The following is a 27,312-nucleotide window of genomic DNA, read 5'->3' as shown; positions in this document are numbered from 1 at the left end:
AGAAAAAGGAGGAAAAATTCCCAGATATCATGGGCCTCCCCAACAAAAGCAAGTCTCGGTTCCCGTCTCCACACTCTCAGCTGCTCAAGCCTACATTGTGCTGGAGAGCTAGTCAGTGCTGATTACAGAGGTATCACATGGACTGGTTCCCCTAAGCATCTAAATTCTGTAACTGTCCGGGAGGATCTGAGAAGCATCATGCGGACCAGTGGTGGGCAACCCCCGGGCCGCACGCGGCCCGTCAGGGTAATCCGCTGATGGGCCGCGAGACAGCGTTTACATTGACCTTCTGCAGGCACAGCCACTCGCAGCTCCCAGTGGCTGTGGTTTGCCGTTCCCAGCCAATGGGAGCTATAGGAAGTGGTGGCCAGCACGTCCTGTGGGAATAGCAAACTGTGGCCACTGGGAGCTGTGGGTGGCCGTGCCTGCGGACAGTCAATGTAAACGCTGTCTCGTGGTCCGCCAGTGGATTACCCTGACGGGCCGCAGGTTGCCCACCACTGAGTGTGGACTATACCAGTTGGGAGGAAATATTGAGCTGGAACCATAGATTCTTTTATATGTGAAAGGGACTGGTTTCTTAGAGTTAAGGGAGAATGGCAATCATTCACTATATATTTATTTCTGTGTGGTAATCCAATTTATGCATGTGTGAACTTTGTACAAAAAGTTTGTATGAAACATGCTTGTATGAAACGTTTATGCAGTTTTACACATCAGCTTTGACATTTAATTATTAGGAGTGAATGTAGCTTAATTAAATAATATATAAAAGTGATTTGAGTTTTTAGGTAAAAAGTGCTTTATAACAGCATACCTGTGCTATTATGTTCTAGACAGAATACAGTATTTAGATTAAAATTCTGTGAAGAAAAACAGACTCTAGAAAAAATGTTTGTAGATGTTTCTAGGACACTAATGATTATTTTATATTAGCTGGTTTCTAACATTTATGAATAGTTTTGAAAGACAGGTTATGGAGAATGTTAACATTCCACTGTGCTGATTGACAATTTAGTATATTTTAAAGCAAAGAAAAGAAACGCAGTATTGTTGCAGCTGACTAGTGTGAATTAAAAGTTGGGTAATCTTTTCTGCAATTATGAAGATACGATTGTGGTTGTCAAGGAAGAAAATGTATTCATACTTTTTTTTTTAAATCATTGTGTTGGAAGAGTTTTGTAAGTCTGAAATTGAAGCTGTGGTCAAGGTCTCCAAAATTCATTAATAGCAATTTTATGCTGAATCAAACATTGTGAATATTTAAATAACAGCTTGCTTTTAGAAAAGTATTTACCAGCAAATAAAAGCATCTTATAAATCATCTTCATCTTGAACATGTCTCAAATGTAGCTTGAAACTGAATAACTCCAACATGGTAAGAAAGGTTTAGAAACTTCCAGTGAATATTGTAAATAGAAAATGATAAAACATTTTTTACACTTTTCTACAGTATATGTGCATACTTGCCTTTCAGTAGAGAGTATAGTGTAGGAAAAATATTTCTTTTTCTGTGGTTTTGCCTGTTTTGCTATGTAAACAATGACTAATGACAGATACAGAGCTATAGGGAAGTAGAACTCTGGAGAGTTTGTTCTATTTCTTGTTACTGGAAAGAAACTAATGCTGTTTTTCACTGGGACTACTAATAAGAGTCTCATTCTTTAGTGAAACATCCCTGGGTTGAGTATGATGTACTCTTAATAAAGTTTTAAAATGATGCATGATAAAATCTAAAAGAAACACAAATCTGTCAACACTTTCATTAAGAGCAGTAGCCCAAAGGAAATGATCCTGATGGAACTGTCAACAAGATCATAATAAGCTTCATCCTTCCCTACATTTCCTGAACAGATCAGTGGTTTGACCGATATAGGGCTTGATTATTTAAAATCCAGTGATATGGCTACTTCGGTGGTTTTAATTGTGAGTTATTAGGACACCACCTTGAAACACATTGCACACGTGCTCATCTGTTCTTTGAGAAAGCCCTCAGCATGCTGTACTAATGGTTACCCTTTCAGAGGGGATTTCATGCAAATAGGAGTGTGCAGAGTCAGCTAATAAAAAAGGGGCATCCAAAGAGTTAATCTGACAGCTATAGTGTTAGGGAACAAGAGACAGTGTTTTGCTTTTGCTATTATCCTGCATTAGAACCAGACTGTGGAAGTTCTCTGTATGAATGGACTGTAGGGTTAGGTTCTGTTAATGCTGTAATGGCATAATGTCTCCCCTTCCGTTCCCTGGACCCCAGAGATTGCTGTCTGCAGGGTCTTGGGTATCTGTGTCAGGAGAAGTGGGGAGCAAGATTAGGTCCGACTAGGTGATCACAATGGTACTTCTGGCTTTATAATCTATGAAAGTGGGCCAAGGTAACATACATTGTTTCCCACTCACTGAGAATCTACTCAGGAGTTAATACTTAGCCTGGGGTTATGTTGGCTCCTGAGAGGAGCCCCATCTGCACTGTGGAACCTTATTGATGAGGGGCCCCGGGAACTAGTGCCTGAAAGGAAATCCCAGCGGAGCAATTCTAACGGGGAACTGGAGAAGATGAACTGTGCCCTAGGGCTCCAGCAGATTCTCAGAGATCTGTGAGGTTTGGGGGTTGATTTCCCTGTTACATCAATGGGAAGAAGGGTCAGATCCTGCCACCCCATCCCTCCCCCCTAACTCCTGCTGTAAGTAAGAGCAAAATCAGTTTAGAGATCTTTGAAGTGTAACTGGTGCATTATGTGAGCAACTCACACTTAATACAATAATTTTGATGGACAGCAGTACCACCCAAATCAGTTTGTACCATGATGGCTTATGCTCCAATCAGTTTACAGAACAAATCCATCCACAAAATGACAAAGCTTTTTTCCAACCGAAGTAGGACACGTTTGTGACAAACAGCATTTGCCTTTCAGACACACAGAGTATATACTGAAGCTGAGAACAAATCACATTATGAAGGCCTTTGTGTGATCATAGTGCTGTGTTGTATATCCTACCTACTGTGTGATAAGAGGAACCTCTCTATCCACCATGCTGTACTGAAGCCACTTATTGAGCTCAGCAAGAGGGCATTCTTACTACTGTTAACAAAAAGCAGATGTTTTCATAAGATGCCTGTTTTTCTCTATTTTTATTCCATAATCATTTCTTTTCTAACTGTGTCATGTCCTGCTGAGAGAAGGTACTGAAGGACAACTTTCTTGACAACTTTTACCCTTACTGGCTGCAGATTTTGAATTGTACGGAGTTCAACAGGCCATATCACACTATCCGTTTTTAAGCAGAACTCCCTGTTGACTTCCTGCCAATTGGGAATGGATTCTGATTTTAGAAGTTTTGTTTAAAAATTGATGGCATGATAGGGTCCTGTAGCTGCTTCTATGAGCACGCTCCACATTAGAAAAATTTGAAAATAAGGTTGCATCAAACCTGCTGGTGATAGTGTTAACTTTGACCCACCTGAATTTAAGAAGAGTCTTCCTGCATGTGGAACTTCCATGAGTGTGGTCTTGTTTCAACTTCTCATGGTGCGTAGACAAGCCTTCTGTCATGGGGGTCCTCTCACTGCCAGGGCGCCTCCTCCTGGCCACTCTGGGGATTAGCTCTTTCCAGGTCCAGCACCTCCTTCTGCTGTTCACTGTACACCCTGCTGCCTCCCTCTCTCTCTCACCCTCTGCGACTCAGGTTCTGTCTTTGTGACTTGGCCCTCCAGCCAGGTCACTGTGTTTTTCCCTGCTTCAGAAGGTCTGCACCTTCTGAAACCTTGCTGCCTTTTCACTGAGTCTTTTCCTACACCCTCTCCACCTAGTTTTCCTTCTTTCTCCCTACTGCCCAGGTTCCCTCACTGAAGCCCCATTCTACTGCTAGCTTCCTGGCTTTATCCTAGCCCCATCTGTTCCTTCCAAACTGGGTTCTGTCATTATTCAGGTGTTCCTTAGGCCAGTCAGTTCCCCTTAGCTGTGGTCTATCTGGTTAAATGGACTTTCCTCAGCCACATTTAACCCTTGTGAACACACCATCACATCTTCCCATACAACCTTCTAGCACAATAAACACAATTTACTGAATATCATTCCTTGTGTCCTGTGTAAATAAAGGTACAGATGTTTTGTTTTTCTGGTCAGTGGTTTTTGTGGTTGCATCCCTTATATAGTTTACCTCTTCTGGCAACATTCTTCACTCATAATCTCGGCCCATGTGTATGGATTTCATAGGGAGATATGGGTTGGGCTGGAGGCAAACAGTGGCATAGTGGTGCCAAAGTATCTTTATGCTTAATGGTAGCAATGACATTAATGGTGTTTTGACCTGCCTCACTCAAATTTTACATACAGTTCCAAGATTCTGAACAAGAGAGTTCTTGTGTTAATGATTAAGAAGGAACAAAATTGCACTCATCCAAAATGTGAAAAAGAGGCATTTCCTCACTGCTATGTGAAAATGTCACTCTGCTCCTCTGAGGTCTGTCCTTGAGAATTATCCAATTTCTTATTTTAATCTCTTACCCTGACTTTCCTGCAAATTATTCAGTCTCAAAACTCGCTTAATTCTCGTGTGTGTGTATATACATATTTTTGATGAAGAATGCCTTGAAACTCTAATTAGGGCTGCTTGAATCCAGAGCAGTTTACATATCACAGGCTTACACAGCTATCAAACAGATGCTTCCACTTTTTCTCGTTCAACTGACACTTTCATTTTCTCTGCATATTATGAGGACCAAGCAGTGATGTGTCTCAACTCCTGAGGCTTCATACCATTCCATATCAAAAAGAGGATTAGAAATAGTTTTAGCTGTCAAGTGAGTTGTTAAGTTTGTCTTCCATGGAGTCTACACTTTCAAATGGCCTCTTTATTGAATTTAAAATAGCTTTCTTTCTTGACCTTGTTTAAATTGAACGGACAGTTTTCATTACAGTCTGCAGGATTCCCAGCTACGACATATGGTTTGCATATTGAGGGTGAAGGGCTCAGTACTGGTGTTTTAGTGTTTTGACTTTATCCATGTGTCAGATATTGAGATGTACCCATCGTCCCCTTCAGCACAATTTGTTCAAACTATTTCCTTTATTAACCTTGTGAGGAGAAGCTTGTCTAGGCACCACTTTTTATGATTCCCTACCTAGGTCAGCACAGGCCTGAACCTAGACAGTCAGGACGGCACCACAGTCCTCTACCATTTGATGTAAGGGAGTAAACTCTATCAGATAGTTGCAGTAGTAGGCTGTTGTCCTCTAATAGACCAGCCATGACAGGGGGACAACATGACACATTGTATTAGTGTGGGTTAAGACTAAACTAAAACCTAGGTGTGAAAGAAGCCACTTCTTGTCCTCTAGTTTCAATGGTTACTTTTGTCTTACTTAACCAATTGCTATTCTTCTTACATTTATACAAGTGTATATTATTGTTTTCCTTTCTCATAACACTGCTCTACGGCCAAAATGCTTCTGAAATAAATGTAGTCAAACTTTACTAATTCTGGGTCACTGAGAACGAAAATGATGCTTAAAATTGTTGATTGGCTCTAGTTTTTAAGATATGCTATTGGGTCAGTATATACGACCCTTGACTTGGAATGGCGGAGGATAAGTGAGTTATAAAGGGAAGGGATCTCAATTTAAACCAGAAATGACTAAAATACATCTTTGACTGGATCTATGAATAAATCTATGACTGGGTTTGGACAGTACTTGCTTTTTAGGCAAAACAATGAAGGATGCAATCTGAAGCTGGTATTGCATCATACATGATATGAATTGCATCATGTTATTCCTAGAAGTCATGGATGATGCAATCATAACAAAGCTTACATCACTCTGCTGAACAAATTGCCCTAAATCAGCTCTAGAAATCATACACTGTCATGCTCTCTTATTTGTCAGTGTTTGATTTTGCAAAGGGACACATTTCTGTTTAGCCAAAGTGAGCAGAGATGCCTCGTACTTGTGTGAACAGTGCAGATAACTTCTGCTATGTTTGTGGTGAAGTGACTTTTGCATCACAAAAGCGCAGTATAACCACTAGGTTGAGAAAGCCTATCACCTTTATTTTGGCTGCAAAATTGGAGATCAGGACAAGAGGTGGGCCCCACACATATGCTGCAACACTTGTGCAACAAATCTTCGCCAGTGGTTGAACAGGAAAAGGAAATCTATGCCTTTTGCAGTGCCGATGATTTGGAGAGAGCCAACAGATCATACCAGCAATTGTTACTTCTGCATGGTGCCTCCAGTTGGGAAAGGTGTGTCAAAGAAGAAAAAGTGGACTGTGCATTATCCAAACATTCCATCAGCTATACGCCCAGTACCCCACAGAGAAGGACTGCTGGTTCCTGATGCACCAGAATCATTCTCACTTGAGTCAGACGAGGAAGAGGATGAAACTTCTGGTCCTGAACCATCAATGTCACAGGACCCCCATTTTCTCCCATCCTCCTCCTCTGAACCACACCTCATAACACAAGGTGAACTGTCAGGGATTTGGAACTACCCAAGAGTAAGGCAGAGCTGTTGGGCTCCAGACGACAGCAATGGAATCTCCTGGCAGGTGATGTTAGGATTTCCATGTTCCGTGACCAGCAAAAGGATCTCGTCTTCGTGGAAGGTGATCTTGTAGCCTACAACAACATCGATGGTGTGATGGCAGCCCTCAACATCGTTCACGACCCAGATGAGCAAAGACTGTTCATTGATTCATCGAAGACTAGTCTTAAAGCTGTTTTATTGCATAATGGCAATGTTTTGCCATCAATTCCAGTTGGCCATGCAGTCCATAGGAAGGAAACCTATGACATGAAACAACAACTTTTGAGGTGCATAAACTATGACCAACATCAGTGGCTGCTTTGTGGCGGTTTGAAGGTTGTTGCTCTCTTGCTTGGTCTGCAGACTGGATACACAAAGTACTGCTGTTTTCTCTGCAAATGGGATAGTCGTGCAAGAGATTCCCACTACATCAAGAAAGATTGGCTGCTCCGACAGTCATTGGAGCCTGGGAGGAAAAGTGTTCAGCATCCACCACTTGTTGAATCAAGGAAGATTTTGTTACCACCCTTACACATCAAGCTGGATCTGATGAAGAACTTTGTCAAGGCCATTGACAAAACACAAGCAGCTTTCAAGTACCTCTGTGGAAAATTTCCAAGGTTAAGTGAAGCTAAGATAAAGGAAGGTGTCTTTGTTGGTCCTCAGATTCGTGAACTTCTTCGAGATAATGCATTTGACCATGCACTGCGTGGCAAGGAAAAGACGACATGGAAAGCCTTCCAGTTAGTGGCAATAAATTTTCTCAGAAACAACAAGGCAGATAACTACAAGTTGTTGGTGGAAAACCTCCTCAAGGCATACAAAAGCCTTGGTTGCAACATATCACTAAAGAAAAATTTTTTGCACTCTCATCTAGATTTTTTTCCACTGAACTGCGGAGCAGTGAGCGACGAGCACGGCGAACGATTTCACCAGGACATTGCAACAATGGAGAAATTCTATCAGGGCAAATGGAGCCCATCAATGCTTGCAGACTATTGCTGGACAGTGACAAGAGATGCTCCATTTAATGAATACAAGAGACAAGCCAAGAAGCGCTGAGTAGACACTGAATAGGACTAAACTATGTACATAATAGTTTTTTGCCTTTTGTTTCATAATAAATTGTATTTATATAACCCTTTTGCTGATTTTTAAAGTGTTACATAAACAGGACAGGTGAAATATTATCATGTAAAGAAACCATAAACACATGAAAAGACCTAGGTTTACAATTTATGATTAAAACTCTACTACTATCTACACAATATACATAGACATAAAATATAAAAACTTAAATATCTTAGAAACAGTAGCCAATCAGTTGTTTTAATTGTCATATTTGAATTCAGCACATCAAAATACATAATAAATAGCACATTTTATCTCTGAAGCAGACGACTTCTCAAAAATTGTAGACCAGTGTAATATGTAAAAATTGTAAGAAATACAAATTTTATGGCTCAGTTATGCAGTTTAAAATCTGAGTTTTTGCCAGTACTCCCCATTCCCCCAATAAGGGTATGTGGGAAGCAGAAAGAGGTTGTTCTCTATAATCAGTAATTCTGATTTTCTCTCAGGGGAACTTTTGTTACCATTTTTTATGCAGTCTTAAACTTTTCCCATTACAACTGTTATGTTTTCTTCTGAGGACTAGACAAATTGGCATTTCCAATTGAACAAACCAATAAAGCAAATGTTCAGTATTTCAAAAATCATGCAATCAAATCTCAAAATGATACAGTCAAAAAAAACCAAAAAAAACCCCCAACTATAGTAAGCCACTGTACTGTAGAATACATCAGTTGAAATATATGTATCCAGGATATTAAAATATTGATGTTAATACATAGATTTATCAGTGGATAGTTAAACTGTCAATACAGCATGAACATTTTCAAATTCAGACCTGGTATAAGTGACTGTAATTCCAACATAAGGGCTTGTTGACACTCCTATTCCTCATTACTATACTCATTCTTATTTATACCCACTCTTATAGGGTATAAATCCAGTGGGTTAAGCAAAACAGGAACAAGGCACCTTTATTCTGCATTAAGGGAGTCAACACATGGACTTAATCAGAAACAGTTAACTCCATATGTAGACAAGCCCTTACACCAGGTATACATTTGTCCCTTAATGGCACTCTCTAAAACAAGCTTATTTTGTCAATTTTAGGCTAATATGATCTCCTTTAGGACTGATCTTCAAGTGACTAGGAAGCCATCCTGGTTCTTTTTATGCATGTTATTTAATGATTGTTTTGAACACACATTGTGCAAAGAAAAGCTGTCTAAATGAATAGAAAGTGATTGAACATACGTTATTTTCACATCATGAAACTACCACTCATGGAATTTAAACATCCTTTGGAATGGATAAACCGAACTGATGCTCATGGCATATTATGAGAAAAACTGAAAGATCAGTGCTGCCATACATCTTTCTTGTCATTCTAAACCTCGGGCGGTAAGGTAGTTTTCATGTGCAACTTTTCTAAAAGAGTTAGAGTTTGGCCTTCAGTAGAAACCAATGAAGAGTCACATTAGCTGTGCATGGTTAGCTTGAATTCTTCTTTGAGTGATGATTCCTATGTGTATTTTACATGTAAGTACACATGCACACCCCATGCGTCTGAGTTTGGAATTCTTTGCAAGCGGTGTCCATTGGCCCACGCATGCACTTTACCTCATGATCTGAACCAAAGTCCTAAAGAGTCGTAAGGGCCATTGCCTCTCCAGTTCCTTCTTACCACTGCATGGTCTGAGTAGGAATCTTTAATGTCTTCAGCTCCTTTCTACTGTGTCATTTCTGTAAATATATTGTAAATTGTTTCCCTATTTTTCTAAGATAGTGTTGCTAGATAGTTATTTCCCCCTTTCACCACCACCCCCAGGGAATTCTCCCCATTGGGAAGGCTGGGATTATGCCCAGAGTTCCAGGGTTCAAAAACTCTGTTTCTTGCTCCTTTTCTGTGAGTGCTGAACATCAACACTACCTCTAGTGCCTGCGTGAGGCTCTCATCTCCGCCAAATGAAACATCTGCCACTCCTTTCCCCCCAGAACACATGAGGGTCGGGAATTGAGGTTTAGGAAACATGTGATGGAGAAGGCAATGAGACCTTTTTGTTCTAGCTAAGGTATTTTATAAGGGGGTCAGGGTGTTTTTTTTTCCACACCCCTGAGCGACAATTTTTTTACTGACAAAAGTACTAGTATAAACAAAGCCTCAGTCCGCACCAGGGGTTATACCAGTATTACTAGTTGGTAAAAAAAAAAAAAAAAAAAAAAAAAAAAAAAAAATCACATCCCTATCTGAAATAGTTATACCGTTAATACTCAAGTGTAGACCAAGTCCTAGGGTTAGCATCTGGTCCTCAGAATGCTTAATAGACTAATTGTGGCACTTTTTTCTGTAATTGGGGGCAAAGCAGTTTCCTGTTCCTGAGATGCAGGAGTTAATGAGAGGCAGCTGTGTCTTGTGTGTTTCTTGGTATCTGTAGTCCATGAAGGAATCTCTCAACATTTATTTCATAAAATATTGATCCTGCAGAGAACGCCTTAAATAAAAGGGATTGCCACTGTCAACTTTTTCATTCACATAGCATCCCAAGAAGATAACCATGGAATTATTGTGTCCCAAACTCATTGATCTTGCACCTTTTTTCCCCGCTTGCTACAAAGAAACTTAAAATTTGTCTGTTAATGTATTACTCTCCAAAACCTGTTGACGGCAAAGAAGTGTTCTTTGAAATAAACAAAAATGGGATATTTATTAACTTATTCGTTGCCTGGCAAGGATTTTGGCCAAGATTTTAAAAAATGGGGCCTAAAGTTAGGGGCCTAAGTCTTTACTTAAGCACTTAAATAAATAGCCTGATTTTCAAAAGTACTAAGCACCCAGCAGAAGTTGGACTTGTAGCACTAGAAATATTGAAGCATCGGAGAAGTTAATGAGGAACCTGTGCATCAGAGTGAGGCTGGTGAGTTATGCCTTCAACTCAAGTAAAATGTTGACCTATTGAGAAAAGTAGGAACAAAGTTTAAAGAATCAGAAGTCTGTTGGAGCTCTTGGGTGCACAGCCCTTCTTGAAAATCAAGTTACTTATTTAAATATATAAAACTGGATTTAGGCCTCTAACTTCAATCACTCCTTTTGTTAATATCTTGACCTTTGTGTGTCCTTTCCATTTATTAAGAAGTGCAGGCATCCCATTTTACAGCCATATTTTGCATGTTAGATAATTTGTCTTCTATTGTATACTTGAGAGTTCACAGTAATGAAGATTCTTGAGGAAAACAGATAATAATATGAGGCTCAAAATTATGTGTCATAGTTCTGCTACTTCCTAGTTTTTTCTTTAACCTTGTTCATTTGTTTGTTTGTTGTATTTTTAAATTCTTTACCGTAGTCGGTAAAAGCATTTCAGCAACTGGTTTCTGGGATTTTATTTTTTCTTGATACTTTTTAGTGGTAACTGGACATATGATTTAAGGTGAAAAACATCATTTATTGGGCAGATAAAAGGATTCTTGTAACAGTAGCTTTTAATTATCTTGACAATTATTTTTACACAGTTTCTCAGCATTTTTAAAGAATTGGATTGTGTGACTTTCCTGATATATTATTATCAATGAGGAAAAAGTTCATGAATGAATTCTTAATGTGACATTGTATAATATACATGAAGATGAATAGCATGCTCTGTTTACATTTCAAACAACTTTTCTTAAGAAGAAAAAGATTCCAGATGTCTCCATCCAGAAGGAAATATACAGTATGTAGCCTAATAAAACAGCATATTTGAGAGATGCAATGGTAAGTGATGTATGTAGGCAAACGGTCTGAATTTAAACACTAGTCAACACCAGGGCTTTATTTTAGATGAGTGAATTTCACATGTGAAGTATTAACATTGAACATTATAAAACATTTCCTTATGGCCAGGAGAAGCTTAGGAAATCTTGTCTTTCCGAGTCTTTAAAACTTGTCCTTTCTCATTTAATTTTTATTGGATTTTTTAATGAAAAACATAAAAGTATTAAACATAAATCATAAAAAATTAAATGCAAAGCAGAAATATAACAATGTGAATATAAAAACCAGACACTTGTCATCAAACATGTAATGAAAAAAAAAATCTCCCTCTCCGGCCTCATTTTCCTGATTCTCTCTACTCAGTGTTTTCTCATTCAAAATACATTTCCCCCCCCAGTAACAGTTTCAGACTTTCCCCTCTCTGTGGGCTCCCTCTTAGGCTATGCCTATGCTTATGGCAGGAGGTAGAATACATGCTCCACGCCCTCCCAGCATAGGTATACATAGCAGTGTAGATGGTGAAGCACTGCTCTGGCACTGCCAGAGACTTCTCACCACAATGAAAGGTTCTGGCAACTTTTCCAGAGCCTCTCCCTGACAGAGCCTTTCACTGCCATGTGTAACTACACACCACAGTGTGGATGCAGCCTTATTTTCACTGTGGCATGTAGTTACACATACCCTAGACACCACCACCAGTGTAGGCAAGGCCTGTATTGCCTTGAAACCCAGGCTCCTCAACCACATTTCATTTATGTGTGGCTGGGCAGGTAAGCATTTTTGGGCACTCATAGCAGCTGATCCAAAGCCTGTTGAAGCCAACAGGAGTCTCCATACATTTTGGATAAGGCCCCCTCAGTACTTCTGTAGTGATTTTTGATTCAGTGGCATCAGTACTCCAATATGTTGCCATTTAAACTGTTCTAGTGTTGCTGAAAAGATATGGAAGCTGCTCATCCCAGAACCTTGTAAAATGTTCAGTTTTGTGGATCTATTTAAAACCTGTTATGGCTGCAAATGTACTCAAGCTTGTCCTCCCAACTTACCCTTACTGTCAGGCAAAAGATTTCAGAACTGTTCTCAAGCGGATTCAGTGGCATTTTTCCTCTTTATCAGAGAGAAATTTGAGGTATAGCCCAGAGTATAGCACACAGTGCTTTTCTGAAGTGAGACATAGAAAGTTGCTTGCTTTGTTCTCAGAGCTGGAGATGAGTTGGTAACAGCTCTTCCATGATTCTTAGGCCATTTGAGAAAGGAAAAAATTTAAGGTAACCATCAAGAACATCAGCTAGAGTTCAAGGAGATAAGGGTCACAGAAGTTGTGTGGCACAAGATACTGCTCCTGTTTCCACTGAAGTGAATTCTAAGGCTCCCATTCACTTCAGTAGGAGCAAGTGCAGGCCCCAAAATAGATAAAATTAATGAAAAATAGTTCATTAACAAATTAAAACAGTCTGTGACAAGATGGTCAATATAGTATGGTGGGTCCTGCGCTTTTCTTGGTGGGGGGGCAGGGCTAAAATACCATTCCTTACCCCTGCTCTTGGGGCACCAAGGGCCCCACTAGTGGCCCAGGAAGGTGGTAAAGGAGGGAAGCAGGGGAGGGGTCTGGGTTTGCTCCTCACTCTGAGTTCCAGCCCTTCTCAACCCCTGCAGGTTCTTACCCTCTGCTCCCTTGGGTGGGGTACCTTCAGTCCTTAAACACTGGGGCAGGGTCTCCCTTACTCCAGTTTTCTGTTCCTCCAAGTCTAACAGCACACCTCCACACTCCAGTCCTCTCTCCTTCCCCCTGACTGCCTGAAGCAGGGGGTTTTATTAGGTTTCTAACAGGGCCTTAATTGATTACAGGTGCTCCAATTAACCTGTAGCAACCCTCCCTAGTCTACAGGGAACCACGCCTTAATTAACCTAGGATTTATATACTTCCCTTCTACCACTTCCCACTGCTCCCTGGCCCTTCTGTATCACACTGTGTTCTTATGTCTTTTCCCCCTTCTTCTTCAGTACTCTGCCCCATTGCACATGAGGACCCCAATTAGTAGAGTTAAGGGCTTGACACAAAAGGAACTCTTCATACAGCATCTTCAAATGCCAGATGTTTATCCTGTGGTGACTGCAAGCTCATATGTGTTAGGTTATTGTAATTCTTTCCATATATATTTTTCCTGCCCCCAAGGAAGCATGCATGTCACAGATCTGTCCAATTATCAAGTGCTTAAGAAGCAGAGAGAAGCCAGTTTTCTGGAACTTTGAAGAGCTCAATGTTTCCATCTTCAGTGTTTTGTTTATACAGCAGAACCAAATTAAATCAAAGAAGTAAAGATCAGCAGCAGCATCAATGTAAGCGCTGCACGACATACATGCTATCTACTGTCCAGGAGAAATAATGTGTCTCTTCTCTGAGGCTGACATTGAAATGACATTGTAATCTCCGCCATCTGTCTTCCTTCTCTAGATATCGATGAATGTGCAGTAGTGAATGGAGGGTGCCAGCAGAGCTGTGTTAACACTCTGGACTCCTTCTATTGCATATGCGATATGGGATACAGACTCCATGCTGATGGACGCACCTGCATAGGTAAATATTACACCTAGCTTAAGGCCTATTTCAGGGAAAAGAGAGCTACAAGTGTAGGAAAACAGGGTGTATTATTTTCTATAGTAAAATTGTGATTGGGAAAAAATACAAACATTTACAGACTTTCCCCACATTGAGTTCTGTTCTCCAACTCAACCAATGATAGATATTTTGCTGTAAGTAATAACCACACAATACCAATTCAGGCTCTGATCCTGTGAGATTTCACAAGCTGTGTCATGAAAGTCGGGGGAAGAGAGGTAGAGCATGTCAAGCAAATGGGTATCATTAGCCATGTTGAAAGCCACAAAGAGCTCAGGAGGAGGAGGAGGAAGTAGAAGCTCTAAGATACGGACAAGAGATCATTAATGACTGGTGAAAGCAGGTGTGATGGAGCAGAGTGAGCAGAAGCCCACTGGAGGAGATCCAGGCTGGACTTGGAGGAGAGGAACTCAAGGCAACAGTTGTAAACTGCCCACTAGATGAATTTAGAGGGAGATAGGGTGGTAGCTGGAGAAACAGCTGGTGTTGAAGGTTGGTTTTTGTTTTGTTTTGAGTAAGGTGGCGGGTCCTTTCAACAGGGTTAAAACTATTTAGATACCTTCTCAAAGGTCAGTTTTGACTAACGGTGAGTGCACAAATCACCAACTTTCTCCCTGCACCCACTGCCTCTTCCTTAACTTCTCCTTTGTTATGAATTTTTATGTTAAAAATAGGTCAGTGTTTAAATACTTCTCAAGATACCCAGTTCTGTATGCTTGTTTGGGTTTTGTTTTAAATCTTATCCACAGAACACATTGGGATGGATGCATGATTGATGCAGAACCCTTAATCATGGCCACATGCTGCAGTATTTATTTTGTGCTTATCCTTTAACTCACAGAGTAGAGGTCTGTGCTTCTGGAGCTAAGTGCGTTCTGATCCAGTCTGGATAGTTCTTTATTCCCACTGTAGCCATATCTCCACTGTACAAACTCTTCAATCTCTTCTTCACTCAGAGTGTAGCCACCTCACTCTCCAAATACTCCTGAGGGAATTCTGCACCGAAAAATTAAAAATTCTGTGGACAGTATTTTAAAATTCTGCAAAATTCTGTATCTTTTATTTGTCAAAATAACACCATATAATCACACCAGATTCAATTATTTTAGTAATTTATTTCAAAATACCAGTTAGCAAGGATGTCTGTAGCAATACAAACAACAAAAAAGATTCTCCCAGGAGTAGAAAGTTAAAGAAATCCCTACGATGACCCAATTCCTGTTTCTCTGTTATGCTTTTGTTGGGTGCTTCAGTCTGGGTGTGTCACGTGCCAGCGGGGCACATCTTGGGCAAAAACTCTGCCCCTCCCATTTCCGACATCCACACCCCTTTTTCTCCAAAGCCCAGCTGTGAGGTACCTGCATCCCAGACACCGCACCCCCTTCCTCCCAGAGCCCAGCCACGGGGCACCTCCCCCCCATTCCAGACACCCACATCCCTACCCCCCAGGGATCCAGAGAGAAACAGCCTGATGCTGGGTTGCGGGCTTGTACGGAGTTTCCTGCATGCTTCCTCCTTCCTTCAGGACATGCTGGGATCCGCAGCAGCCCAGCACCTTCCACCTTGCCTCCCACCCGCTGTATTTGGGGGCTGGAGAAATGGGGGGGGCTGGATACAGCAGCCCCTGGAGGCAGCCAGCAGCTCTGCAGCACCAATTCTCCAGAGAAAGATGAAATTCTGCGCAGAACAATAATTCTGCGCAAATTCTGCATTGAGCATTGGTGCAGAATTCCCACAGGAATATCTAAAACTGTCCTTGAACAGCTAAATTACACTCCTAGACCAACTCCTTGATCTGCTGCAGTCCTGCTGGTGATGAAGATGTAACACTCAACTCAAATCTGTAAGACTTCGCTTTGCTCAGCCAACAAAATCAGTGTTGTACTACTGGGTACAAGAACTGGAGTTTAAGAAAAGAAAAGAAAAGAAAAGAAAAGGCTACACACAACGTACATTCCCTTTTGTTTAGTCTATTCCTAAAGATCCCAGATTATAGGTTTCTTTTTCTACTACTAAAGTTTATATGTGAATTTAGTGATTGTGCAAATTGTCTTAACGGTGCCCTGATTATTATAGTTATTACAGGCAGAGTGTGGGTGGTAGCAGTGCTGTCTTCCACACACTGCATTACTCAGCTCTGACCTGGAGGGGTCATATCTTGGTTAAGAGGATGGGTGAATCTCCACAGCTCATTTCAGGCCTTCGCCTCTCTGCTCAGACTATGGTAGGGTTCCAGTTGTGACGACACTTTTTAGTGAATCCTGTCCACTGGGAATTGTCCTGACACTACCAAACTCTATTCACTTAGATCAGTGGTTCTCAACCAGGGTTACGTGTACCCTGGGGGTACACAGAGATCTTACAGGAGGTACGTCAACTCATCTAGATCAGTTTTATCAACCTGGGGATCGTGACCCCCCGGGGAGTCGCAGGATGGATTTAAGGGCGGGAGATCACAAGTGCAGGGCCAGCATTATGTGGTGGCAATTGCACGGGGCCTCATGCCACAGGGGCCTCCCGTGAAGCTAAGTTATATGCTTCATCCTGAGGCAGCAGGGCTTGGGCTTGAGCCCCGAGCAGTGGGGCTCGGGCTTCAGACTCCTGAAAGGATTGTCGAGAAAGATTGAAAACCACTGACTTACACCACCAAACAGTACCAGATAGCAAATTTTGGTCACTAGAATGATGTCATTAATTCATTTATTTATAACATGTTTATTATGGTAGTGCCTATTAGGTGGTGCAATGATACTTAGACATCAGTGGTTCAGGAGCCAAATTAGCGATCAACGTTACCCAATAGTGTGAACTCATTGTTTCATTTACTATTTATTAGTCTCACAGCAAAAGGACTGACCAATTGGGTAGTAACATAGTAAAAGCATCCTGATTGTTTAATCACTTAGATTGGTTAACAATTAAATCACACAGTGTTTTAAAATCATGTGCTGCAAAGAACCACGGGAGACACATTAAAGAAGGGAAGGGGTAGGAAGAGACTGGAAATCAAGAGGGAGAGTGTGGCGCAAACATCCAGTCTGCAGAAGGGAAAGAATGTTCAGAGTGAAACTGCAGAAAGCAAATTGATGGCCGGAGCTGATCAGCAGTTTTTCAACAACATGATTTTTGGCCAGAAAACACCGATTTGTGGAAACCACAGGAATATGTCCCTGCTTAAGCTATTCCCGAAGCAGCTGTGCTAGCTTCAGTCTGTGGCGGTTTCCTCCCCACAGTATCTTTGCCACAGGCCACATGGCTGAGGGAAGGAAGGATGCTGCTTTTTAATCTAAGAACCTTAAAATGGAGTATTGGTTCTGATGGACAACTAGCACTTAAGAGAGAAAAGGTGGGTGAGGGAATATCTTTGATTGTACTAACTTCTGTTGGTGAAATCCCATATCCTGGGACCAACACTGCAAACTAGCAGTTAACATGTGTGCGGCCAAGCGTTCAGCTTGCCTCACAGGGTGAGCGTATATAGTTATTTTATGTTTTAAATTAATGGTAACACTGTGTCCTTATTTTCTTCACAAGGATTAGGCGAAGGGCCAGAGTCTGATCTCTTGCAGATTGGCTTCAGCTGTGAGGCTGAGTGGGCATATAAACAAGTGTAGAATTTAGTTCTCAGATTGGAGAGAGAGAGAGTCCAAATCCTCCTCTCAGTTTTACTGGCATGAATCCACTGATTATAGCACAGAGCTTCTGCTGTTTTAGATTGATGTGAATGAGAACACAATGTGCACCCACATCTCATCTGGTGGAAGTGAATGCAATATCAAGTTTTACATTTGTGAAAGGATTACCAGATCTGGGTTTTCTTACCTTGGATGCTGTGTACTAAAAGAGATCTGTAGTTCCATGTCATGCTTAAAAAAAGAAAAAGATATTTCCCTTGTATCTCCAGGGAAATTACCACACAAGTCAAATAGCAGTAGTCAAACTTGGTAAAAAGGATGAAAATGTTTTGTAAAGCCACACATTTGGGGAAGAAAACAGTTCTGTTTATTTTAATTGTTTTAAATCCCGTTTACTGTCTAGTTAATATGAGAAAAACAGCCCAATTAGGTATGATTGTTTCACATCTGCTGAATTCATTCACTCATATTCTTTTCTTCCTTTCACTTCTTGTATTCAGTCACTTGGGTATGCTTTAAGAATAGCCAAATGTGCTGTTGGTCATTTCTAGTATTCACAGCAATAAATTTATTGGCATAACTAGAACAAACATAAACTGTACCATTATTCAGGATGTGGGAGGATTTTTTTAAATAAAAAACTAGTCGTTTTAGCTTTGTTGTGGGTTTATACACAAGCAAAGAGTTCAATGTTTGGGGAGTTAAAAGCAATCCAGAGTAAGGAGATGTTTAAATCATATCTTGGCTCATTTGTTTGGAGACGAGGGGAATGGGTAAAGGAAATGTAGCATGTTAAAGAAACCAAACTCATCAATATATGGTAAATAATTGTCCAGATTTGGCTGGAATCATTCATATTTTTCAGTGAAACAAGGGATGGTAGCCAAATCCAATGCTCACACTAGGATGAACCAAAGGTATCTCCACTGAAGTCAATTGGGTTACTTCTGAATTATAGCACTGTGAGCACAGAATTTGGCCCATAGTGGTCAAGCAACTTCATACTAGAGATGGATAAACTGGTCTGGAAAAAAAGAGAGATGGTAATTTACAGAAAGCAATGTCAAATGTTCAAATGAATTGACCTGGCCCATGTGCTTGATCTTTTTCATTTACTTACAGTGAACAACTTGCCATCAAGTTTTCTACTAACACAAATAACCACAGATAGCAATTTTCCAATCCTCCCCAATTCAAGGAAATTGAACTTTAATCCACACATGCAAGTATTTGTGTCAAAAGTATGCAAATCTATTTTTGAATGCTATAATCAGTTCTGGTTATCTCCTCTCAAAAATGATACAGATAAATATTGAAAAGTCCAGAGATGAATGACAAGAATGATCAGAAGCATGGAGAGAGATACATATGAAAAGACAGGGTGATAATATACTCATAATAAAGATATGAAAAGATTAGGACTGTTTAGTTTCAACTATTTAGACAGGATAAAAAATATAAAGGCTATAAGAAACTCTCATGCATCGGACCATAAGCCAAACACTAACTGACAGGGGCTAGGAAGAAACTTTCCCTATTAAAATGTTATTCTGGCATCTTCCTCTGAAGCATCTGGCACTGACAGGATACTGGTCTGGATGGACTGCTGGTTGTGTCTGGTATAACAATTCAAATATAAATGTTGGAACACTCATCTGATCAGAAAGCAGAAACAAAAATATGTCTCTCTTCTGACCTGTCACAACTAAGCAAAACATCTAGAATTTCCAGTAGTGTAAAACATTTGTAACAATATTTGTTCAGAAAATGCAAATAATTTTGAGAAAATAGCAAGCTGCTCATGCATATTCATGAAGCAGAAAAAGAGGCTACTTCCTCCAAATACATTGGTTTTGGAAAATTATTCTCTTGACTATAGAAAAAACCAGCATCCCTTGGCGCAAAACCTTTGCCCAGTTCTAGGCTGAACCCAAACCAAGCTTGTTTGAAGACTGTGAAATGTTCTGTTCACTTTTCCCCCCACCATTATTTTTCTTTTTGAAGGAACTTAGAGGGACAAAAGTGCCTCCCCCCCAAAAAAAACAAAAACAGAAAACCACATGAGGGAGGCAGAGTTTCTAATGTATATGACTTGGAGGTTTCAGATGAATATGTAAGCACATTCTCATAAGATTGCAGCCAATTTTTGCAGATCCAAGAGGGTGGGACAAACTTCTAATAAACATCCAGGTTTGGGGTGCTTTACTGAACAGAACATTGCTGAAGTTCTCCCAGCACTTCTACGTGTTGAGCCCCATCCGGCTTCCATTGCATTAAAGAGAGTTTTGAATCAATAAAATATTATAACCTCTTATGAACCCCATTCCAGGGGTGGCAGGTTTGTATAATTTTTGGTGGTGCCCAGAATGGGTCCAAGTCTCTCCCCCCCCACACACACATGCACCCCAATATATATATTTTTAAATACTGTTTCCAGGCCATTTTTACATTAAGAGTTTAACAGTTTCCCTGTATTGCACAATGTGCGAGGTGTGTGTATGGGGGGGGGGGGTGAGGTCTCTGGGGGGGAGGGGGGCCTGGAGATGAAGGATGAAGGTTTTGGGGTGTGGGAGAGGGTTCAGGGCTAGGGCAAAGGATTGGAGTGCGGGGGTGAGGGCTGTGCAGTGGGGCTGGGAATGAGGGGTTCATGGTGCAGGAGGGGGCTCAGGCTGGGGCAGAGGGTTGGGGTGTGGGGTGGTGAGGACTCAGGCTGGGGATGCGGGCTCTGAGGTGGGGCAGGGCTGGGGATGAGGAGTTTGAGTTTGGGGTGCAGGCAGGCTGCCCCAGGGCTGGGACCAGAGAGGAGGACTCCCCCCAGCTCTCTCCCTGCCGGCAGCAGTGAATTCTGGGGGAGGGGGCCCCCACTTCCCCGCAGCAGCACACTCACCCAACACTGTCACTTCACATGCTCCTAGAGTCCGGGCCCCTCTCAGGTCCAGGAAGCCCCCTTGCCTCTTGTGGTGGATGCTTGGGGGTGGGGGATCTGCCATCACGTGTGCACCTCCACCCTCCGCAGGCAGCAGCTGCGTCACCGCCTCAGCCTGGCGCCGGCGCCGCTCCCTTTTGCAGCCAGCAGTGGCCAGTGAGGGAGCGGAGCGGCAGGGCAGCCACCCACTGCCGAGGGCACAAGCAGGGGGTGCTCAGGGGGAGGCACGCTGGGCAGCAGGCAGGGCCAGAGGAGAGACCCAGCCCCGAATATTAGTGAAGCCCTTGATTTGCTGGAGCACGGGCACCACAGGCCCATATAACTCACTGCCCCTGCCTCATTCCAGTGCCTACAGTGTATCCTCAAATATTCATTTTTGTAGGAAACTACTCTATGTGGTCTCTTCCCCCAATCTCATTAATGACAGTTGTGAATGCATTATGGGAAGATCAATCTCTCTAAAATAGTTTGGCCTGTTCAGTTACATACAGTAGAATGTACAGTTTTGTACATTGGTCCTTTGATGATACTTTGTTTTTTGCCATCGTTCCATCCAAATTGAAACCTCCATCATTTCTTTTTCTTTCCTAGCTTTTTTAGATATTTGTCCTACAAATCTCCATTCCTATTGTAGCCATTTCTAGATGTGTTGATCTTCTCTATAGATTAGGCCATTAAAATAACCAAAGCCTTTCATGTCTCAGTATTTTTTTGTTTCTCCCAACTTGAGCATATAGAATATTTTAACATCTGACTTAAAGTTGAGCTGATTGGTGCCTGGAAATCCACTGACTGCACTGGAGTTTATTCCCTTTGATGCTACTGGAAGTGAAAGGCAAATATGGCTCTTTGACTCTTAATGCATAAATCCCTTATGTCAACTGGTGCCTCTGATTCCTGCTCTGTACATTAGAACTGTCAGGATCCATTTTTGTTATGTGGGGCCTCCTTCGCACCAGGGTTAAGAGTAAAGGAGACAAAGAAATGTTACCCACCAAACTATCATCCAGGATTTGCCGTGTCACTAAATGCAAAACACATCGGATTCAGAGGTTACAGTTCCTCTCTCTAATCAGTTTAGGCTATAGAATGCAGTGCTAGAGCCTGATTCTTAAGAGATTGTATGTACCAATCACATGGGATATATATACATCTAACAGTGAACAGCAAAGACTTTGTACAAATATTAAAAAAAAAATGTAGAAGTTAACAGTTTAAGAACCCAGATCATTAAGGGGCAAACCCTGCCCCTCCTCCGTTGTGATGAAACCCTTCGACAATGGAAATGGTTATGGGGAGGCAGGGTTCTGTATAGCAGATCCCAGGATTTGGCCCTAGAAGATACGCGAGTAGATTTAAAAGTTACATATATATTCATGTCCATTTTTATGCCACAACCTGAGTTTGAGGGTGTCTGCGTTTTTTTGCAACTGTTGACTTGCAACTTTGAAGAGCAGAGCAGAAAGTGCTGCATCCAAAGCTTTGTTATCAGCTGATGAGGGGCAAACATGGAGTCCTGAGTACAGGTCTTGCCAGGTAAGTACAGGGGAAATGATTGATTTGTAAATTATATAGTCTACACAGTGGCAGCTGGTGCCCAAAATAAATGGAGGCACTGCAGATAGCACCCTCTACACTTCTGACTTCTGGAGTATGATCATGTTATCAAAGTGAAAAACTGGGAGACCATAGTCAAAAGTATCAAAGGGAAGTTTTTTGCTGGCTCATAAGTGGGATTGGTGGGTAGGTGGGAAGAAAAAGAGACATCCACTTCCTTCTCCCTTCACCTCCCACTTCAAAATTAAAAAACCCTCAAATGCTTTACAGTTAATAGCGTGTGGAGGAAATAGTAATTACATCTCTGTGACTCACTTTGCTGTTCTCCCCTAGTCTCAAACTCTGCCCTTTGATTTAGGTTCTTACCCTGCCATCTCGCCACAGCACACACTGCTGCTGCCACCACCAGTTGAATCCATTTTCTCTAGCACTCAGCCCAGACACCCAAACCATGCCCCTCTCTGTTCCCTCCATCCCAACCCCAAACTCAAAATGACCCCCTCCTCACACACACACCTATGTCCCAGGCTGAGAATTCCATCCCTGCACCCCCCCACGCCCAATATCGCTAGTCCCAAGTGTTCAAAAATCATGTCATATGCCAAAACATCATGATTGGCTTAAAAATATGGAAATTCCACCAAAGAAATTGGGGTGCTTTTTAATTTGTTTTCTAGTTTTTGAGCCTTAAATGTGCATTCAGGTAATTTTCAAGCATATCTGTGTGTGTATGAGGGCTAGAAACCTTTTTCTTTTAAATGAAAACAGAGATTCTCACACAATCCCATGACTCCAGACGACTGGGCTTTATGAAAAACACCATGTAGTGTGAACCTCATGATAAAATCACGAAAATTGGCAACACGTGACAGTTCAGAACCTCCCCACCGAATACTCCCCCCTGAGAGTCTGAATAGTCCCCTCACCCACCTGCACAAGTACGCACACATTTGTGTGTGTGTATACATATATAATCACACATGCACTCTTACACATTCTCTAGGCTCAGAAAACCCATTCCCACTATCTTGCCCTCCCACCCCACCTGATGCCCACCACCACCAGACTCAGAAAAGCTCCATCCCTCTAACTCAATTGCCTTCCCACCAACTTCCAAACTGGGTCAGGGAAAGCAGGAGCAGAGGCAGCAGGGAGTATGTGCAGGCAGCCCTATACTCTGCAACTGTGAGGCTGAATACTTATAGTGCCACACTATAAGCTTGTATTCCCTGCTCTGGGCCTCCAACTCCACCAGTAGTCCTCCCAACAGCAGCAGGTGGTATTACACTCTGGAGTACATCAGCCATGCTACTTATTTGTGATCTTATTGGTGGGGTTCCTGTCCATCAGCCACTGCATCTTATCAGTTTTGCTACTCTCCGGTATGTCTACGCTACAAGTGCTACAGCGGCACAACTGTAGTGCTGCAACTATGTGGGTATAGAGCTGTACTGAAGAAACTTGCTACAGTCACAGAAGGGATCTTTCCGTCGCAGTAGTAAAGCCACACCCTCATGAGGCAGTAGCTAAGTTGCCAGAAGAATTCTTCCATCAACCTAGTGGTGTTTATACCATGGCTTAGGTTGGCTTAACTATATCTGTCTGGGGTCTGAATTTTCAGACCCCTCAGCAATGTAGCTAGGTCGACCTATGTTTTAGATGTAGATCAGACCTCACCTTAAAGGGTTGCAATGCTTCAATCTGTGTTGCAACTCTTTGATCTAATGTAAATCTGTCCCTAACAGCCTGTAGATCCTGCTTGGTCCAGTGGCCACTCCAGCGCTCATCCACTTCTGTAGCTTTTCCCAACTTTTCCCTGGTACCTAGCTGGCCATTAATTTCTTCCTTGCCTCAGCTCCATTTCCCCCCTCACTTTCTGGCTGCCTCACCCCAACTCCAGGATCTATCACTGAGGTACTATCACTTCATTTGCCAACTGGGCCTTTCCCTTAAATCTGTGCCTGCTGATGACCCAGACGGCACAAAGCCCTATCCGAAGTGAAAACTGCACTGCACTTTGCACTGCAATGTACCCTTTGAGTTGTTTCCAAAGAAGCTCGGTTTTTGACATCTTTCATGCATTCATCCTTCCTTTGCTCTAGCTGTCAGTTCCTGCACTGTTAACAATGGGGGCTGTGAACAGGAGTGCATTCAGATCAGTGACCACCACTACAAGTGCCACTGCCATCCACGCTACCAGCTGAAGAGAGATGGCAAACACTGCGAAAGTAAGTCCTAGAGCACGTGACGTGAGCACACTTTAGGAGCAGTACAATACCACAAGATGGGGCACATACCTTTGTTCATTGGACAATATATTATTTACAATTTATTTTACACCTAGCTGGCCAGAAATCGCTGTAGGTTTTCAATGACTGCATTAAATACACATTTTTGCAGAGCAAAGTTCACTTTTGTTGACTTTAATGAGCTTGTTACTGATTACATAGATCCCTGGTCATTCTGGACATGCCTTAAACGCTGGTTTGAGTTAAAGTAGGAACTCAAAATCATTTAAATCATAACATATAATTGCTTATTAAGACATACCTAATTATGGTTTGTGTAATAATTATGACCGCATAAGGTATAGTCTTTGTCCATTTTTAGTTTTTGTTATCAGTAATCACACTCTGATTCATCTGTCCTCCTCCTTAGGATATTAAACCAAATTGTCTGACAATTATTTATTATTTGTATTACTGCAGCACCTAGAGACCATAGTCACAGTCCAGAACCCCATTGTACTAGATGCTGTACAAATAAAGAACAGTAATACTACCCTGTTTTTTTCCCTTCTTTTGCAAGTGTTAACTAGTTCATCAGTTCTCAAGGCAATGATAACTGGCAGTATGCACTTGCATATGTCATAGGTGATTGGGGCAATATCTTGTGGCATTACTCAGCCAAAACTCCCATCAAAAAGTCAGCTGTATATTGTTTCTATTCTGCAGTACACTATATATAAAGACTAAGGAGTAAATCCTGCAGTTCTACTCATTTCCAATTCAGCATGTTTGCAGTGAGTTTTGCCTAAGGATTTGGCCATCCAACTTTATGTACAATCTCTGTTCTGCACAGAGTCAATCTGAGCTGAATTCTTGATGGCATTTCAGTGGAAGATTTGGAGCGAGGTTGTTTCTTTTATGCCTGTTCTGGTGTCAGTGTGGCCTATTGTGTGGCTGAATGTATAACATTCATGTTAATCAAGATGAACCAAATGATGAGACCATTATCAGGCGAGAGTGGGCAACTGGTCTCCAAAATGGCAGGGCAAAACAGTCGTTGAGTTAAATGGAAGTCTGATCAGGCCCCTAAGGTTGTGAGGCTTTTGAATTCAATTACTGCAGTGCAAATAACTGTAAAGGTTCACTCTCTGACACCATTGGGGCTGGTTAGGGTTAGCCAGCCACTGAGGGCAGCAGTTCATCAGCAATGGATAGACGATGCCTAGTAATTATAAAACAATAGGGAAGGTGCCAATTTAGTACTGTGGGTTCCTTGTTTCTCAAGGCTGGAAGGAATCTAGTCCCAGTTGTGTTAGGATCTTGTTTGCTTGTTTACCTTCCATGCTTTTTACAATAATCATTTACATGAGATAGGCAAGTGTATTTTACACCATCATTAAAAGTTCTTCAGCTGCTATATATCTTCTGCCTCTGTCAGCCCACTACTTTGTCATGGGCCAAGTGCCTGTTCAGATGTCAGATATCAACCAAGAAAGGCAGAGGATTAAAGGCAGTGTCCTTCATCTGGAAGCTCTGCAGATTCTCCATTATTCACGCACATTCAAAGAAATTTCATTTTTTGAAATCTAATCAATTAAAATGAAATGAGTAAAATGTTATTTCTGATACTATCGCTGTCTCTAAAGTACACGCGTGCACACACACTGTTTTAGTGGATTTTCAACCACATTTTCCTATCTTTTTTTAAAATGTTCTTTCTGTTCTTGTTGTGGTATGAAAGATGCACACAAACAGAGGAAATGGAGTATAATGAAAAAGTGAATGTAACTGGAAACAAAGTGCTGTCAAATATTTTTTCCTCTTGCAGCAATGTCTACATTCACGTAGACCAGGGGTAGGCAACCTATGGCACGTGTGCCAAAGGCGGCACGTGAGCTGATTTTCAGTGGCACTCACACCGCCCAGGTCCTGGCCAGTGATCCGGAGGGATCTGCATTTTAATTTAATTTTAAATGAAGCTTCTTAAACATTTTAAAAATCTTATTTACTTTACATACAACAATAGTTTAGTTCTATATTATAGACTTATAGAAAGAGACCTTCTAAAAACATTAACATGTATTTCTGGCACGCGAAACCTTAAATTAGAGTGACTAAATGAAGACTTGGCACCCCGCTTCTGAAAGTTTGCCGACCCCTGATGTAGACATTCGGGTATATCTACGCTGCAATGAAATACCTGTAGCTGGCCCATATCAGCTGACTCAGCTTGCAGTGCTCAGGCTACAGGGCTGTTTAATTGTGGTATAGACATATGGGCTTGGGCTGGAGTCCAGGCTCTGGGACCCTATACCTCTCGCAGGATCCCAGAGCCCAAGCTTCAGCTTGAGCCATAAGGCTTGTCTACCCTGGCAATTTACAACTTTCTCGATCAGGGGTGTGAAAAAACATCCCCTGAGCGCAGCAAGTTTCAGCGCTGTAAAGCACCAGTGTAGACAGGGCACCAGCACTGGGAGCTACGCCTCTCATGGATTTTTTTAGAGCGCTGGGAGAGCTCTCTCACAGCGCTTTAGCGTTGCCAATGTAGACTAGCCCTTAATGTCTACACTGCAATTAAACAGCCCTGCAGCCCAAGCCCCATGAGCCCGTCAGCTGACACAGGCCAGCCATAGGTGTTTAATTGCAGTGTAGACGTACCCTCAGTTACAATCATCTTGTAACAATGGAAGGTAAAACCATTTTCAGACAAAAGCATGACCTTTAAGTTGACAGTAAATTTAATTGCTTTCAGTGATGGACCCCTGCACAAGTGGGAATGGAGGATGCTCACACATCTGTCAAAATGAGAGAGGATTTGCAAAGTGTGAGTGCCATCCTGGGTACTATCTTTCTGCAGACAGAAAGTCCTGTGGAGGTAAGAAGCTGCGAAAAAGACTATTTAATGGGGAAGAAGGGCATTATTTGGTATTATTTCAGTGGAACGGCACTTTTAATGGAAATGAGTAAATTGTGTGTGTGTGTGTGTGTATGTACTGT

General features: G+C 41.7%; 1 protein-coding gene across 7 annotated transcripts in view; it reads left to right on the top strand.

Moving 5' to 3' along the window:
- LOC101953726 (multiple epidermal growth factor-like domains protein 6) overlaps positions 1–27,312 on the top strand; it is a 276,313-nt gene that overhangs the window by 172,455 nt on the left and 76,546 nt on the right. For 6 of the 7 annotated variants that reach the window (XM_008164980.4, XM_008164979.4, XM_065557816.1 and 3 more), the window contains exons 6-8: positions 13,805–13,927; positions 24,190–24,315; positions 27,068–27,190. In XM_008164980.4, coding sequence (XP_008163202.2) covers positions 13,805–13,927; positions 24,190–24,315; positions 27,068–27,190 — 372 coding nt within the window. The remainder of the gene's footprint in view (positions 1–13,804; positions 13,928–24,189; positions 24,316–27,067; positions 27,191–27,312) is intronic. The other variant, XM_042853743.2, reaches the window with a different exon arrangement.

Source organism: Chrysemys picta, chromosome 9 (assembly GCF_011386835.1).
Source record: "Chrysemys picta bellii isolate R12L10 chromosome 9, ASM1138683v2, whole genome shotgun sequence".
Classification (NCBI taxonomy): Eukaryota; Metazoa; Chordata; order Testudines; family Emydidae; genus Chrysemys; species Chrysemys picta.
Note: the sequence above shows the minus strand (reverse complement) of the source record. Positions and strands in the feature narration are given on the sequence as shown.